This window comes from Oncorhynchus masou, chromosome 15 (assembly GCF_036934945.1).
Source record: "Oncorhynchus masou masou isolate Uvic2021 chromosome 15, UVic_Omas_1.1, whole genome shotgun sequence".
Classification (NCBI taxonomy): Eukaryota; Metazoa; Chordata; class Actinopteri; order Salmoniformes; family Salmonidae; genus Oncorhynchus; species Oncorhynchus masou.
In genome coordinates, this window is record NC_088226.1 from 42,946,511 (window position 1) to 42,965,761 (window position 19,251).

Below are 19,251 nucleotides of genomic sequence, written 5' to 3' on the forward strand. Positions count from 1 at the left end.
CCCATTCTCATCGACGGGGCTGTAGTGGAACAGGTTGAGAGCTTCAAATTCCTTGGTGTCCACATCAACAACAAATTAGAATGGTCCAAACACACCAAGAGAGTCGTGAAGAGGGCACGACAAAGCCTAATCCCCCTCAGGAACCTAAAAAGATTTGGCATGGGTCCTGAGATCCTCAAAAGGTTCTACAGCTGCAACATCGAGAGCATCTTGGCCGGTTGCATCACTGCCTGGTACGGCAATTACTCGGCCTCCGACTGCAAGGCACTTCAGAGAGTAGTGCGTATGGCCCAGTACATCACTGGGGCAAAGCTGCCTGCCATCCAGGACGTCTTCACCAGGCGGTGTCAGAGGAAGGCCCTAAAAATTGTCAAAGACCCCAGCCATAGACTGTTCTCTCTACTTCCGCATGGAAAGCGGTACCGGAGTGCCAAGTCTAGGACAAAACGAATTCAACAGTTGTTACCACCAAGCCATAAGACTCCTGAACAGGTAACCAAATAGCCTTTTATGCTCGCTTCAAGGGGGCCGAACAGGCCCCCCATTTAAATCGACTGGGATGTCGTGGAGCGGGTCGAGAGTTTCAAATTCCTTGGTGTCCACAACACCAACAAACTATCATGGGCCAAACACACCAAGACAGTCATGAAGAGGGCAGGACAACCTCGACTAACATGTACCCCACACACTGACTCAGTAGCGATAGCCCCTGTATATAGCCGCGTTATTGTTTTGTTTCTTCTTTATTTAGTAAATATTTTCTTAACCAACAATGCAGTTCAAGAAATAGCGTTAAGGGCTTCACAGTAAGGTCAACATCTGTTGAATTCAGCGCATGTGACGAATAATATTAGAATTCAAAAATTGTTACCGCACTGGATGCAAAAAAAAAGATTCCATTTGGGTTTGCTTATTAGCAGATTCAATACCATTCTAAAGTTGAGGTCACTTGGAAATTGTTTTTTTTAAAAGAAGAATTTGTCCTTTTTGTTCTTTTAAAATAACATCAACTTGATCATAAATACAGTGTAGACATTGTTAATGTTGTAAATGATTATTGTAGCTGGGAAAGGCTGATATTTTAAGGAAGATCTACATAGTTGTACAGAGGCCCATTATCAGCAACCATCACTCCTGTGTTCCAATGGCAAGTTGTGTTAGCTAATCCAAGTTGAGCATTTTAAAAAGGGTAATTGATCATTAGAAAACCCTTTTGCAATTATGTTAGCATGGCTGAAAACTAATGTTCTGATTAAAGAAGCAATAAAACTGGCCTTCTTTAGACTAGTTTAGTATCTGGAGCATCAGCATTTGTGGGTTCGATTACAGGCTCAAAATGGCCATAAACAAAGCACTTTCTCCTGAAACTCATCCGTCTATTCTTGTTCTGAGAAATGAAGGCTATTGCATGCAAGAAATTGCCAGGAAACTGAAGATCTCGTATAATGCTATGTACTACTCCCTTCACAGAACAGAGCAAACTGGCTGTAACCAGAATAGAAAGAGGAGTGGAAGGCCCTGGGGCACAACTGACCATGACAAAGAGGGACTTTGCAATTCATCTCTTCATAACATTCTGGAGTATATGCAAATTGCCATCATGCAGACTCTGTGAAAATTAGTATTTGTGTCATTCTCAACTTTTGACCACAACTGTACACACTAATGTACTTGTCCCTTTGCTCAGTTGTGCTGCGGGGTCTCCCACTCCTTTCTATTCTGGTTAGAGCCAGTTTGCTCTGTTCTGTGAAGGGAGTAGTACACAGCGTTGTATGAGATCTTCAGTTTCTCGCATGGAGTAGCCTTAATTTCTCAGCCTCTGTACGCCTACGTAGATATTCATTTTTCATTTTTTTAAGTCAGCCGTTTCCAGCTACAATAGTAATTTTCAACATTAATAATGTCTACACTATGTGATCAATGATGTTATTTTAATGGACGAAAAATAAGTGCTTTTCTTTCAAAAACAAGGACATTTCTAAGTGACCCCAAACTTTTGAATGGTAGTGTATATAGTTCCAGTCAAAAGTTGACAGTCGTTCCAGGGTTTTCCTTAATGTTTGACTATTTTCTAAATTGTAGAATAATAGTAGGCATCAAAACTATGAAAACACATATGGAATTGTGTATTAACCAAAAAAACATCAAAATATGTTTTATAATATAAGATTCGTCAAAGTAGCCACCCTTTGCCTTGATGACAGCTTTGCACTCTTGGCATTCTCTCAATGAGCTTCATGATGTAGCCCCCTGGAATGCATATCAGTTAACATGTGTGCCTTGTTAAAAGTTCATTTGTGGAATTTCTTACCTTCTTAATGCTTTTGAGCCAATCAGTTGTGTTGTGACAAGGTAGGTGTGGTATACAGAAAACAGCTTTACTTCGTAAAAGACCAAGTCCATATTATGGCAAGAACAGCTCAAATAAGAAAAGAGAAATGACAGTCCATCATTACATTAAGACATGAAGGTCAGTCAATCAGGAAAATGTTGAGAACTTTAAATGTTCAGTCACAAAAACAATCAAGCTTTATGATGAAACTGGCTCTCATGAGGATGGCCACAGGAAAGGAAGACCCAGAGTTAACTTGCTGCAGAGGATGAATTCTTTCGAGTTGCCAGCCTCAGACATTGGACCTCAAATAAATGCTTCAGAGTTCAAGTAACAAAACACATCAACAGTTCAGAGGAGACTGCATGATTCAGGCCTTCATGGTCTAATTGCTGCAAAGAAACCACTAGTAAAAGGACACCAATAATAAGTGACTCCCTCAGCCAAGAAACATGAGCAATGTTTGGACTTGAATCCAAATTGAGATGTTTTTGTTCCAACCGCTGTGTCTTTGTGAGACGCAGAGCAGGTGAATTGATGACCGGTGGATCCCACCGTGAAGCATGGAGGAGGAAGTGTGATGGTGTGGGGATGCTTTGCTGGTGACACTGTCTGATTTATTTAGAATACAATGCACACTTAACCAGCATGACTACCACAGCATTACGCAGTGATACACAATCCCATCTGGTTCGCGCTAATTCATTTTTCAACATGACAATGACCCAAAACACACCTCCAGGCTGTGTAAGGCCTATTTGACCAAGAAAGTGAGTGATAAGTGCTGTATCAGATGACCTGACCTCCACAATCACCCGACCTCAACCGCAATGCTTTACGCTAGAAACAAGCTGTAAAATACTCGGGAAAGACGTGACTCCGATGCATATGGGGGATATCATGGTTTCATTTCTTTGACGTACAGAGGCCATCTTTGCTTGGGAAGTAATCTAATTATGTCACTATCAATTGATTAAGCTCGTCAGTTTCTGTAGGCCTACAATAGAAGATGTTTAAACCCAGACAGCCTTAAGGAAACACTATTTTCTTTTGCTCTCATTTGGTTAAACCACGGAAGACGACTTGCCAGCAGTTAAAGCTGGCTGCATATATAAGGCTCTGGTCTGTCCAAGTAGTGAGGGTAAACATGTTCTGCTATCCACTTTGTTTTAATAATTTTAGGTATAGGGGAGGGTCACTTGTTTTTTTAGCGTTAAGGGAGAATTTAGGTCAAATGTACTTTGCTGAAGGGAGGGCCATCCGTTTACATTTCAGAGAGGTCAAATTTTCTCTATGAATCCCTTATTATAAATAACGTTCACTCCCTAAGTACAGTCTCTAGAGAGGATTAGGAGAATTCTACACCCTCCTTTCTGTCCCCCTCTTACTCCCTCATGTACTCTGTTTCACACTCCTCCCTTTCCCCGTGCCCCTCAGCTCTCTTTCTCTTCCGCTTCGCTTGTCTTGTTCGCCCTCGCTCTCCCTCTATATATCCCCCTTCAGCTTTCTCCCTTTCCCTATATGTGGTAGCTGGTATGTAGAGCTATACATGGGCTACACTCGGTTTTAAAAAAAATGTTTCCCTTTTGGCAGGGCCAGTGTTTCCCCCCACGCTCCTAAACTGAGACGGGAAATGTATTAATTAGGGCTAGTAAAAAAAAGAAAAGAAAAAAAAAGTCTGTTTTGACAAGGCTGCAGTTCTCGGAAGTCATCGGATGGGTGGTGTTTTGTCAACCTTGTCTCAGGGAAAGTCTTAGCATTTGGTAAGTAAATATGTTCCCTCCATTTAGTATGATAGATTACATTATGAATGGAATAGTGATCGTACAATGTCATACAAATTACAGGACGTATGGTATTATATATCTTAGCCGGTCATACAATAGCATCCAAATTGGATGACTTAACTGATCATATGTTATTTGTCACAAATACAGTACCAGTAAAAAGTTTGGACATCTATTCATGCAAGTATTTTTCTTTCATTTTTACTATTTTCTACATTGTAGAATAATAGTGAAGACATAACTATGAAATTGCTACATGATTCCATTTGTGTTATCAAAAAAGTGTTATATTCAAATATATTTTGAATTTGAGATTCTAAGTAGCCACCCATTACCTTGATGACAGCTTTGCACACTCTTGGCATTCTCTCAACCAGCTTCATGAGGTAGTCACCTGGAATGCATTTCAATTAACATGTGTTGTTAATATGTGGAATTTCTTTTCATCTTAATGCTTTTGAGCCAATTAGTTGTGTTATGACAAGGCAGGGTTGGTATACAGAAGATAGCCCTATTTGGTAAAAGACCAAGTCCAAATAATGGCAAGAAAAGCTCAAATAAGCAAAGAGAAACAACAGTTCATCATTACAAAAACCATCAAGCGCTATGATGAAACTGGCTCTCATGAGGACCACCACGGGAAAGGAAGACCTAGAGTTACCTCTGCTGCAGAGGATAAGTTCATTAGAGTTACCAGCCTCAGAAATAATCAATTAACTGCACCTCAGATTGCAGCCCAAATAAATTATTCAGAGTTCAAGTAACAGACAACATCAACTGTTCAGGACATCATGGTCAAATTGCTGCAAAGAAACCACTACTAAAGGACACCAATAAGAAGAAGACTTGCTTGGGCCTAGAAATATGAGCAATGGACATGACACCGGTGGAAATCTGTCCTATGGTCTGATGAATCCAAATGTGATTTTTGGTTCCAGCCACCAAGTCTTTGTGACACTTAGAGTAGGTGAACGGATGATCTCCACATGTGTTTCCCACCATAAAGGAGGAGATATTATGGTGCTTTCCTGGTGACACTGTCAGTAATTTATTTAGAATTCAAAGCACACTTAACCAGCATGGCTACCACAGCATTCTGCAGCGATAGTCCAAACCAGTTGGGATGGGGTATCATTTGTTTTTCAAGAGAACAATGACCCAAAACACACCTCCAGGCTGTGAAGGAGCGTAATGAGTACTGCATCAGATGACCTGGCCTCCACAATCACCCGAACTCAACCTAATTGGGATGCAGAGTGTAAGAAAAGCAGCTAACCAGTGCTCAGCATATGTGGGAACCACAGTGCTCAAGGCTGTTGGAAAAGCATTCCTCATGAAGCTGGTTGAGAGAATGCCAAGAGTGTGTAAAGCTGTCATCAAGACAAAGGGTTCCTACTTTGAAGAATCTAAAATATATTTGGATTTGTTTAACACTTTTTTGGTTAATATATGATTCCATATGTGTTACTTCAGAGTTGATGTCTTCACTATTATTCTACAAAGTAGAAAATAGTCAAAATAAAGAAATGAGAAGGTGTCCAAACTTTTGACTACTACTGTACATATTTGGCAGATCGCAGATGTAGGGAAATGCTTATGTTCCTAAGTCCAACAGTGCAGTAATACCCAACAATAAAAAAACGTGCAATTCCCCAAAAATAAAAGTAATTAAGTAATATAAGAACGAGATAATATGGCTTGGAGGACATACAGTATTATACATCTTTCTCTGAGACCTGGTTGCTTGTGGCATCTTAACAACAAAAGGAGAGCTACGGAGAGAATTACATTAGTGGTTAGGATAATTAACGTAAAAGGTTAGGATAACAAAAATGACCAAAGTTAGGATAATTTGCATAGCAGGTTAGCTGAATTCGGTTAAAGTTAGAATAAGGGTTAGCTAAAAATCCTAGTGACTCCAACACGCAACCTTTGGTTTGCTAGACGGTCGTGGTATACGCCCACCCATGATCCCCGACCAAGCTCCCTACTGCAGTTTGTCCAAAGTACAGTAGCTAGATATCATACATCTTGGAGGTACTCACTAATACACTATATAAACAAAAGTATGTTGACACCCCTTCAAATGAGCAGATTCAGCTACTTCAGCCACATGCATGGTGACGGGTATATAAAACCAAGCACACTGCCATGCAATCTCCATAGACAAACATTGACAGTAGAATGGGCTTACTGAAGAGCTCCGTGACGTTCAACATGGCATCGTCATAGGATGCCACCTTTCCAACAAGTCAGTACGTTAGATTTCTGTCCTGATCCAGTTGCCTGAGGCAGCTCAAAGTGCTGTTATTGTGAAGTGAAAATGTCTAGGAGCAACAACGGATCAGCCGCAAAGTGGTAGACCACACAAGCTCACAGAACGGGACAGCCAAGTTACACACAAACATAGTTTGTCCTCGGTTGCATAACTCACTATACCTGCTTCCAAAGCAACGTAAGCACAATAACTATTCATCAGGAGATTCATGAAATGGGTTTCCGTGGCCGAGCAGCGGCGCACAAGCTTAAGATCACCATGCGCAATGCCAAGCGTTGTCTGCAGTGATTTAAAGCGAATTGCCCAACATCAGTTCCAACCTCAATAATGCTTGTGGCTGAATGGAAGCAAATCCCTGTAGCAATGTTCCAACATCTAGAGGAAAGCCTTCCCAGAAGAGTGGGGGCTGTTATAGAAACAAAACGGGGGCCAAGTCCATATTAATGCTCATGATTTTGGAATGAGATGTTCGACGAGCAGGTGTCCACATACTATACATACTTTTGGTCATGTAGTGTATGTTTCGTATTTCTGAGGCCAGGCTGGTTTTTACCATTTGTGAAAGCAACCATTTCTAAACACTCATTCTATCTTTCGTAGAGACCCCTCCCTCGGCTCAAGGGACAACAGGGGATATTCCCACCCTAATAAATAGTTCCTGTCAGTGGTGTTTGGGGTTTCAAAAAATTATTAGTCATAATCTACACAGATTTATACAGAGACGTAGCCCCTATGGGCCCTGGTCCAAATTAGTGCACAATGTAGGGAATAGGGTTAATATGGGACGCAGACCATGAATCAGCAAATCGAGCTCTACCCTCTCCAACTGGTCTGAGTGGTGAAGAACATTGAAGTGACAGGCCATGGGCCACATGAATCATGACTACATCCCAAATGGCATCCAATTCCCTATTTAGTGCACTATTTTTGATCAATGCACTATAGGAAATAGGGTGCCATTTGGGACAAATCCCATGTGTTTATAAAGAGCGGGTGGGGAAGGCAGGAGGACATTTTTGGTGTGGTGCAGTGTGTGTGTGTGTGTGTGTGTGCGTGTTATGCAGGAATTTCTTTCCTTTCCGTTTGTATACTCCCGCCAGACTGCAACTTACTTGAACCCAACACCGGGCTGTTTGTCACTGCAGGACAGGACACATAGTTCTAGAACATTGGTGTCCCTAATGACTGACTGCATCTTATTTATTTGTAAACAGCTGGTGCACAATATCTAAGGAAGTCAAGGTTTTGCTCGCCTGAGCTAGAGTATCGCATGATAAGCTGTAGACCAGACGATCTACCTAGAGAGTTTATCTGTATTTTTGTAGCTGTCTACATACCACCACAGACCGATACTGGCACAACGACCGCACTCAATGAGCTCTATTCCGCCTTAAGCAAACAGGAAACGCTCATCCAGAGGTGGCGCTCCTAGTGGCCAAGGACTTTAATGCAGGGAAACTTAAATCAGTCTATTTTCTATCAGCATGTTAAACCAGAGGGGGGATTTTTTTTTTTTTTTTAAATCGAACATATATTAAAACATTATTATTATTTTTTAACTCTGGACCACCTTTACTCCACCCATAGATGCGTACAATGCCCTCCCTCGCCCTCCATTTGGTAAATCTGACCATAGTTATATTCTCCTGATTACAAGTAAAAATGAAAGCAGGAAGCACCAGTGACTCAGTCTATAAAAAAAGTGGTCAGATGAAGCATATGCTGAACTACATGACTGCTTTGCTAGCACAGACTGGAAAATGTTCCGGGATTCTTCCGATGGCATTGCGGATTACACCACATCAGTCACTGGTGCATAGATGACGTTGTTCCCACAGTGATTGTACGTACATACCCCAACCAGAAGCCATGGATTACAGGCAACATTCGCACTGAGCTGAAAGGTAGAGCTGACACTTTCAAGGAGCAGGACTCTAAGAAATCCCGCGATGCCTTCCGACGAACCATCAAACAGGCAAAGCGTCAATACAGAACTAAGATCAAATCATACTAAACAGGCTCTACAAGCCCTGCCAAACCCGACGAGCATCAAACTATTAGACGACAAAGGGAAGCACAGCCGAGAGCTGCCCAGTGACACAAGCCTACCAGGTGACCTAAGTAACTTATACAGTGCCTTGCGAAAGTATTCGGCCCCCATGAACTTTGCAACCTTTTGCCACATTTCAGGCTTCAAACATAAAGATATAAAACTGAGTCAACAACAAGTGGGACACAATTATGAAGTGGAAGGACATTTATTGGATATTTCAAACTTTTTTAACATATCAAAAACTGAAAAATTGGGCGTGTAAAATTATTCAGCCCCCTTAAGTTAATACTTTGTAGCGCCACCTTTTGCTGCGATTACAGCTGTAAGTCGCTTGGAGTATGTCTATCAGTTTTGCACATCGAGAGACTGAAATTCTTTCCCATTCCTCCTTGCAAAACAGCTCGAGCTCAGTGAGGTTGGATGGAGAGCATTTGTGAACAGCAGTTTTCAGTTCTTTCCACAGATTCTCGATTGGATTCAGGTCTGGACTTTGACTTGGCCATTCTAACACCTGGATATGTTTATTTTTGAACCATTCCATTGTAGATTTTGCTTTATGTTTTGGATCATTGTCTTGTTGGAAGACAAATCTCCGTCCCAGTCTCAGGTCTTTTGCAGACTCCATCAGGTTTTCTTCCAGAATGGTCCTGTATTTGGCTCCATCCATCTTCCCATCAATTTTAACCATCTTCCCTGTCCCTGCTGAAGAAAAGCAGGCCCAAACCATGATGCTGCCACCACCATGTTTGACAGTGGGGATGGTGTGTTCATTGTGTTGAGCTGTGTTGCTTTTACGCCAAACATAACGTTTTGCATTGTTGCCAAAAAGTTCAATTTTGGTTTCATCTGACCAGAGCACCTTCTTCCACATGTTTGGTGTGTCTCCCAGGTGGCTTGTGGCAAACTTTAAACGACACTTTTTATGGATATCTTTAAGAAATGGCTTTCTTCTTGCCACTCTTCCATAAAGGCCAGATTTTGTGCAATATACGACTGATTGTTGTCCTATGGACAGAGTCTCCCACCTCAGCTGTAGATCTCTGCAGTTCATCCAGAGTGATCATGGGCCTCTTGGCTGCATCTCTGATCAGTCTTCTCCTTGTATGAGCTGAAAGTTTAGAGGGACGGCCAGGTCTTGGTAGATTTGCAGTGGTCTGATACTCCTTCCATTTCAATATTATTGCTTGCACAGTGCTCCTTGGGATGTTTAAAGCTTGGGAAATCTTTTTGTATCCAAATCCGGCTTTAAACTTCTTCACAACAGTATCTCGGACCTGCCTGGTGTGTTCCTTGTTCTTCATGATGCTCTCTGTGCTTTTAACGGACCTCTGAGACTATCACAGTGCAGGTGCATTTATACGGAGACTTGATTACACACAGGTGGATTGTATGTATCATCATTAGTCATTTAGGTCAACATTGGATCATTCAGAGATCCTCACTCAACTTCTGGAGAGAGTTTGCTGCACTGAAAGTAAAGGGGCTGAATAATTTTGCTCGCCCAATTTTTCAGTTTTTGATTTGTTAAAAAAGTTTGAAATATCCAATCAATGTCGTTCCACTTCATGATTGTGTCCCACTTGTTGTTGATTCTTCACAAAAAATACAGTTTGTCTTTATGTTTGAAGCCTGAAATGTGGCAAAAGGTCGCAAAGTTCAAGGGGGCCGAATACTTTCGCAAGGAACGGTATGCTCAACACAGGGGCCCCTCAGGGGTGCATGCTCAGTCCCCTCCTGTACTCCCTGTTCACTCATGACTGCACGTTCAGGCACAACTCCAACACCATTACTAAGTTTGCAGACAACAATAAGACAGCCTATAGGGAGGAGCTCAGAGACCTGACCCTGTGGTGCAAGGACAACAATCTCTCCCTCAACGTGATCAAGACAAAGGAGACGATAGTGGACTATAGGAAAAGGAGGGCCGAGCACGCCCCCATTCTCAATCGACGGGGCTGTAGTGGAGCAGGTTGAGAGCTTCAAGATCCTTAGCATCCACATCACCAACAAACTAACATGGTCCAAGCACATCAATACAGTCATGAAGAGGGCACGACAAAACCCATTCACCCTCAGGAACTGAAAAGATTCATCATGGGTCCTCAGATCCTCAAAAGGTTTTACAGCTGCGACATCGAGACTTAAGCCACCCTAGTCATAGACTTCTGTCTGCTTCCGCACGGCAAGTGGTACTGGAGCACCAAGTCTAGGTCCAAGAGGCTTCTCCACAGCTTCTACCCACAAGCCATAAGACTCCTGAACAGCTAAACAAATGGCTACCCAGACTATTTGCATTGCCCCCACCCCCCCACACTGCTAATCTGTTATCATCTATGCATAGTCACATTAATAACTCTACCTACATGTATATATTACCTTAATTACCTCATTTCCCAAATCTGAGGATTGTTTTTTTGGGGCAAATAAATCCTCTAAATGATAATATTTTTATTTGGAATTTGGGAGAAATGTTGCCAATGTTGCCAAAATATTTTAAAAATGTAATTCTACCCAAACACATAACTATAAATAGTAAAATCAGAGAAAATGATAATTTTGCAGTGGTCTCTTAATTTTTTCCTGTATATATTTTTTATTATTATATATCGTTTTTGGAATAGGACTACGATGAGAGTTAAAGAACACGAGAATGCAAGTATATACAGGTCAATGCCAGTACCTCATTCAATGTACAGGGGTACTGGAGTGGTTGAGGTGGTATAAAGTACCAGTCAAAAGTTAGGACACACCTACTCATTCCAGGGTTTCTTTACTTGGACTATTTTCTACATTCTAGAATAATAGTGATGGCATCAGAACTATGAAATAACACGTATGGACCAAAAAAAACTAAAATATATTTATATTTAACACTTCAAAAGTAGCCACCCTTTGCCTTGACGGTTTTGTACTTTCAACCATCAGTTGTGTTGTGACAAGGTAGGAGGTGGTATACAGAAGATAGCCCTATTTGGTAAACAACCAAGTCCATATTATGGCAAGGACACCTCAAATAAGCAAAGAGAAACAAAAGTAAATTATTACTTTAAGACATGAAGGTCAGTCAATCTGGAAAATTAAGTTTCTTCAAGTGCAGTTGCAAAAACCATCAAGCTCTATGATGAAACTGGCTTTCATGAGGACCGCCACAGGAATGGAAGACCCAGAGTTACCTCTGCTGCAGAGGATAAGTTCATTAGAGTTACCAGCCTCAGAAATTGTAGCCCAAATAAATTCTTCATAGTTCAAGATTAGTAACAGACACATCTCAACATTGACTGTTCAGGTGAGACTGTGTATCAGGCCTTCATTGTACAATTGCTGCAAAGAAACCACTACTAAATGACACCAATAGAAGAAGAGACTTGCGTGGGCCAAGAAACACAAGCAATGCACATTTGACTGATGGAAATCTGTCCTTTGGTCTTATGAATCCAAATTTGAGATTTTTGGTTCCAACTGCTGTGTCTTTGTGAGACGCAGTGTAGGTGAATAGATGAGCTCTACATGTGTGGTTCCTACTGTGAAGCATGGAGGTGGTGTGGGGGTGCTTTGCTGGTGACACTGATTTATTTAGAATTCAAGGCACACTTAACCAGCATGGCTACCACAACATTCTACAGCGATATGCCATCCCATCTGGTTTGCACTTAGTGGGACTATCATTTGTTTTTCAACAGGACAATGACCCAACAATGCCAGGCTGTGTAAGGGCTATTCACCAAGAAGGAGCGTGATGGAGTGCTGCAGATGACCTGGCATCTACAATCACCTGACCTCAACCCAATTCAGATGGTTTGGGATCCGTTGGACCGCGGAGTAAAAGACAAGCAGCCAACAGTTGCTCAGCATATGTGGTAACTCTTTCAAGACTGCTGGAAAAGCATTCCAGGTGAAGCTGGTTGAGAGAATGCCAAGCATGTGCAAGGCTGTCAAGGCAAAATGTGGCTACTTTGAAATATCTCAAATAGAAAATATATTTTCATTTGTTTACACTTGTTCGGTTACTACATGATTCCATGTGTTATTTCATAGTTTTGATGTCTTCACTATTATTCTACAATGTAGAAAATAGTACTAATAAAAACCCTTGAATGAGTAGGCGTGTCCAAACTTTTGACTGGTATTATAGTTTAAAAGAAACAAAATATAAAATAAAATATCACTGTTCTGCACACAGAAGGCAGACTGAACTACAATAGTACAACTTACTCAGTTTTGCCCCCTGAGGTATAGGCTTACGCTTTAAAATGTTTGGAACATGTATGCACCCCTTAGGAACAATAGTTTGTTCATAGATAGTCAGGCTTTTTATGGAAGAGCTTTTGAACTGACCTGTAAGGTGCATCCGAACACTCCGATCATTAGCATGACCACAGAGAGGTAGTCTGTGAACACATCCCACCAGGGCTTCAGAACCCGGAACTGTGGCTGCTGTTCCGAAAACTGTCGGAACTCCGTCACAGGAATCATGGCTCCTGCTGGGACAGAGATGAAATGTAGGGGTTGTTTATAAACGATGTATAGCTTCAAAATATGTTTAGTCCTTATATGTGCCAGTTATAACAAACATTACTGCATTTATGAATTTGTGGTGTGGTGACATTTCTCCAGCCCCATCCCTTAGCTTTAGAGCAAGTGGCAGGCCTGCCTTTTGGTTGAAAAACAAATAAAGGATTGTGCCCTTAAGCCTCCATTTAAATCCCCTTGTCACATTCCTGGAGGATGCCCACCATATAGGTTCAATATGTCCAGCTTCCAGACCAGTTGACAATGCAGGGGGAAATCCTTCACAAGACGACACTAGGATCGAAGTTGACGTTAAGCTTTGCCTTCCGTACAACCACTCCGTCTATTGTTTGTCAAACAAACCAGCCCTGCCAAAATACAGCAGGCCCCAATATGGCCATGTTTGTTTTACATTCAATTAGGATCATACGACAGGCCTTTCACTGCAACTGTGAATCAAAGTTTCCTTTCGGTGTGAGGTTTGATGGATTTCAACTCTGCTTCCTATCATGCTGTCAAACATGACAAAATTTTTTTTTGTAAATAATGGTGTATTATTCCCTTTGTGATACGGGTTAAAGATTTGAATGTACAACAACAAAAAACTCACTGGTTTGATGTACCAATACACAGAGGAAAGCCTCACTTTTGGCAGTTGGTTAAGATCAATTTCGTGGCTGGCATAGACAAAACAATCTGCCTGTTAGGATGGATAACTGAATCAGTCTAAAGCAGCATAATATATGAAGTAATCTCAGTTAACCCAGATATAAGTCTCACATGATTGGTCTCCTGCTTGATTAAGTTCTGGATCCATACGTGAGAGAAGAGATGAAGAGATGCTAGAACGAGGAGTGGAACCGGCACGAGGAGCTCCATCCACCCTCTCTATTTGCAAGTTAATGGCCGAAATGTACACTCCCCTTCATAAATTTGAAAGACGCTAACACCTGTAATATCGTGATTTCTCCAAATAACCAGTGACAAAAAACCCAACACAATTACTGCTGCTTGTTATCCCACAGTACCAATTATGTTAATGGAGATCTGGCCACGAGAGAATGTAAATGGAGCAATGCTTTAGCATCATCAAGGCCTTATAAACATATGCCTATCATGTCTACAATGACTTTTACTATCCCGGATTGAAAAAAAAGCACCACAACTGGTGGTGGTCTCTGAAAGAGGTGCCAGTTAAATATAGGTAGAATCGTACTGGCGCCTCTTAGGTGTGGCAATGACTAATAGGAGACGGATGTACAGAAAACTCTTTATTGCAAACACTTAAAGATGCACGATGCAGAAAATCGCTCCACCACTTCCGGGTTGCTAAAATTCTAATAGCCTCATTTCAGTTTGTGTGACTAAAGCAAGAAGTGTCTAAACTGCAGTGATTTTTATTTTCCATAATCAAAAATAAAGTATTTTCAGCTGTTTGATGCGAAACTTAAGAACAGAAATAAATCACATAGCTACATCTTCTTACACTTGCTTTCAATGAGAATGACATATCTATAACTCAAATTTATATGTGAATTTGGTCAGGTCACCCAAAATCTTACATATTGCCGCTTTAAGACACACCAACATAGCAAGAGGGGACTAGTACAAGCGATAGTGGTTTCTCTAATAAAACAAACAATAGAGAGTATGTAGAATAGGCTAAACATAGCACTCAATATAAACATAGCAGTGGGCTAGCACGCTATAGGACAGGCCAGGGTGTTGTAGGCTTGGCACAATACAAGGCATTCAGGTAAACTATAATTTGCAAGGCTAACAGTGGGCAATGTATAGTGACCAAAAGGGCTTTCACTGCACACATAGTACACAATAATAAGGCCATGGGAACAGGCATAGATCAGGCACTACCTTTGTAGACTGGAAGGGGCATGTGCTCTGCAAAATGCCCTGATAGTACAATTTCCCCCAAAATGTTTGTTTTTTTTGTATACAATTGTCATTGTCATTCTGAACCCGCTGCCAGCAAGTAGTCATTAAATTCTCATCTATACTTCAGAACCAAATACTTGCACATCTTGATTGTTAACCAATGACCAATCAGCATTGGCAAGCAAAGGCGGACCAGATTAGAATCCAGATTACTGACCAAAAAAATGACTGGGGTTTTTTCCCTCCATTTTTGCCTGGCAAAAACAGAGTAGGCCTACATTGATCATCCATACAAAATATAGTTTAGCATTTACTACTGACTCATCTTTGCCAGAACAATTTGAGTGAACATTTTCATTTTTTCAGATTGGCCTTTAACATAAGTAAAATAGTCACTGCATAAGTATTCAGCTCCCTGACTCAATACATGTTAGAAACACCTTTGGCATTGATTACAGTTGTGGGTCTTCTTGGGTAAGACTATAAGAGCTTTGCAAATCTGAATGGTACAATATTTGTCCATTATTATTTTGAAAATTCTTCAATATGTTGGAACATGGCTAGACAGACATTTAAGTCTTGCCATATATTTTCAAGAAGACTTAAGTCAAAATGTTTACTTGGCCACTCAGGAACATACACAATGTCTTCTTGGTAAGCAACTCCAGTGTAGATCTGACCTTGTTGTAGGTTATTGTCCTGCTGAAAGGTGAATTCCTCTCCCAGTCTCTGGTGTAAAGCGGAATGAAGCAGGCTTTCTTCCAAGATTTTGCCTGTGCTTAAGCGCCATAATTTATTTTTATCCTGAAAAACTCCAGTACTTACAGATGTCAAGCATACCCTTACCATGATGCAGAATCCACCATGCATGAAAATAAGAGGCAGTTACTCAAAGATATGTTGGATTTGTCCCCAAAATGCATGTTATGGAATATTTGTATGTATATTTGTATTCTTTTCGCTCTGTCATTTAGGTCTTTATTGCGGAGTCACCACAATGTTGTTGAGCCATCCTCAGTTCTCCCATTACGGCCAATAAACTCTGTAGCCATTTATTTAAAAAAAATCAGTGACCCCATAGTAACATCCCTGAGCAGTTTCCTTCCTGTCCTGCAGCTCAGTTCAGAAGGACTATCGTTGATGTGTCTGTGTTGTTTAATACATAACCCACAGCATAATTATTATACTTGACCATGCTTAGAGATATTCAATGTCTGATTTGTTATTGTTACCCATCTACCAATCACTGCCCTTTTTTATGAGGTTTTCAAAAAGCTCCCTGGTCTTTGTACACTGAACAAAAATATAAACACAACATGTAGTGTTGGTCCAATGTTTCATGAGAAGAAATAAAAGATCCCAGAAATGTTCAACATGCACAAAAATATTCTCAAATTGCACGTATTTACATTCTTTGTTAGTGAGCATTTCTCTTTTGCCAATCCATCCACCTGACAGGTGTGGCATATCAAGAGGCTGATTAAACAGCATGATCATTACACAGGTGCACCTTGTGCTGTGGACAATAAAGGCCACTAAAATATGCAGTTGTGTCACAATGCCACAGATGTGCCAAGTTGCGGGAGCATGAAATTGGCATGCTGACTGCAGGAATGCCCACAAAAGCTGTTTCCAGAAAATGTAATGTTCATTTCTCTACCACAAGTCGCCTCCAAAGTCATTTGAAAGAATTTGGCAGTACGTCGAACCGTCCTCACAACCACCGACTACATGCTTGGCGTTGTGTGGGCGAGTGGTTTGCTGAAACATTGTCAAGAGACTCCCCCATGCTGGCTGTGGGGTTATGGTATGGGCAGCTTTATGCTACAGACAATGAACACAGTTGCATTTTATCAAATGGGGGGGGGGGTCCTGTATTCCCAGTCATGTAAAATCCAGAGATGAGGGTCTAATAAATTTATTTCAATTGAGTGACTTCCTCATATGAACTGTAACTCAGCAAACTCAATGAAATTGTTCAATACTTGACTGAGGGACCTAAGAGATGTACAGTGCCTTGCGAAAGTATTCGGCCCCCTTGAACTTTGCGACCTTTTGCCAGTTAATACTTTGTAGCGCCACCTTTTGCTGCGATTACAGCTGTAAGTCGCTTGGGATATGTCTCTATCAGTTTTGCACATCGAGAGACTGACATTTTTTCCCATTCCCCCTTGCAAAACAGCTCGAGCTCAGTGAGGTTGGATGGAGAGCATTTGTGAACAGCAGTTTTCAGTTCTTTCCACAGATTCTCGATTGGATTCAGGTCTGGACTTTGACATGATTGTGTCCCACTTGTTGTTGATTCTTCACAAAAAAATACAGTTTTATATCTTTATGTTTGAAGCCTGAAATGTGGCAAAAGGTCGCAAAGTTCAATGGGGCCGAATACTTTCGCAAGGCACTGTGTGTAATTGAGGACAGCGCAATGGTTAGTCATTCATAAAGTATGTCACAGAGTGAGTCCATGTAACTTATTGTGATTTGTTAAGCCAAATGACAGGCTACATTTGCACAGCAATTGTGCGTGCACATGCACGAACATGCACGCACAATCACTGTGCAAATGTAGCCTGTCATTACAGCCATAAACAGTGATGCATTTTCAAAATGCAAAATAGGCTACATAAATAAACTGCATTTTACACCTGCATTTGGAGCTGGCATTCATTCATGTTAGCAGCCAATATCAGCTAGCGATATACAGTGCCTTGCAAAAGTACTCAGACCCCTTGGATTTCTTCACATATTGTTACAAGGTGAGATTAAAATGTATTTTCTCAACAATCTACACAAAATAAAAGTGTAAGATTTATTGTTATTTTTGTTGATCAATAAAATTCCATAACTAAAACGTAGTAATTGTTTAGGTATTGAGCCCCTTTGTTTAGGCAAGCCATTAGGTCATGAGTAACATTTGGCTTAACAAATCACAATAAGTTACATGGACTCTGTGGGGGGGGGGGGTCACATGTTTTGTACCACTCCCTTCTGGGGGTCATCGACTGGGAAACATGATGGTGACAAATGGAGTTGGGTTGGATATAGTAATGGTCGGCTGCAGTATTTCTTTAACTGGAGTTGTGTCGTCATTGTTAATAAGTGCAGCTTTTATTGTAATTGAAAATAATTTGCTAAATACTTTACTCCCTTGATTGTGCTGCTTTACCCTCCTGTAATAATTGCCCAATGAGTCTGACCGTGGTTGCGGGGAGAATACATTTTGGGTGTAAGTTTTTTGTTTCAGCACATGCCCCCCAAAATGTCTGTGCACAGCCCTGCACAGGAGCAGCCATCTTAGGTTACTTAACAACACAGTGGCCATCTTGAGGCATATAGTAGCAATGACCGAGTCTGTACTGGCTGGTCTAAACATAAACAAGCAGGTTTCAATACACCCAAACCCAGTGAAGTCCACTTACTATATCATGGATGCACTAACACTAGCGTGTGTTGTCAGAGTCCAGGGCTTCAAGAGAAAGGTCCATTCGTTGTGGCCCCGCTGTTGGTGTGCAGGGCAGAAGTTATCAGAGAGTTCCTTACTCTGCCACTACTTTCTGAAGATGAAAGAGGCAGGAATTGGGTATCTGTGATCCCAGATGACTGCCTGTGATTGGCTGACCCCATGGTCTGATAAGGCAACCCTAGCAACCTGGCCTAGCAACAGAGGTGTGAAGTGCAAGTTTATGGCCCTTTAGGCTCCAGCGGGGATTGGGCGCCTACTTGGTGCAGTTGGACACATCTTTGGGCTTTCTCAGGGCCAGAGAGAGGGTTTTCTCCACTGATGTTGCACGTCTCAGTCTTTCCGTCTCTCTCCCTCTGGTCAGCTTTAGCAATCTGCTTACTGCGGGTATCACTCTGAATTCTATACAAATGATGAAATATAACAGCAATGCTTTTGTAAACACAAATAGGCCTACCATATAATGTGTCACTTACTGTATACAGCCCATTACTTCAGAGTGTACTACATTTCAGCTTAACTGTGGGAAATGCCATATACAACTGACTGATGATCTAGACAGGATAACATAGAAATATAATCACTATTTCTGATCACTATTGTGATTCTATTTCTCTTACAGTATGAGCATGATTCTATTCTGTCTGCACTTTTGTGCAAATGTAAAAAAAAAAAAAATACAACTTAGAATGGTAACCCAGATGCCAAAAACTTTTCCCATGCTTGCTATTTCCCACTGTCGCTATGCCCAAGGCTATAAATTCCTACCGCCAGCGAACGAGTGGAGTTTGCCGCTCAAGACATGATTTGCATCTCCGGCTGGTAGCCTCCATTCAGAAGACCGCTAAGCTGTCGGCAGGCCACTTTTGAATCACTGGCGTTTAACATCTACTCTGAGGACAGCTATACGCCCTAGGCAAACCATCTAGCCATGAAGTA

The 19,251-nt window shown here is 41.3% G+C and overlaps 1 protein-coding gene across 5 annotated transcripts in view; it reads right to left on the reverse strand.

Annotated features, from left to right (window-relative positions):
- The window catches only part of LOC135556270 (volume-regulated anion channel subunit LRRC8C-like), a 33,128-nt gene that overhangs the window by 4,971 nt on the left and 8,906 nt on the right, over positions 1 to 19,251 (reverse strand). For 3 of the 5 annotated variants that reach the window (XM_064989338.1, XM_064989334.1, XM_064989335.1), the window contains one exon: positions 12,786 to 12,931. In XM_064989338.1, the coding sequence (XP_064845410.1) occupies positions 12,786 to 12,923 (138 nt within the window). In that variant the 5' untranslated portion in view covers positions 12,924 to 12,931. The remainder of the gene's footprint in view (positions 1 to 12,785; positions 12,932 to 19,251) is intronic. The other 2 variants (XM_064989336.1, XM_064989337.1) reach the window with 1 other exon arrangement.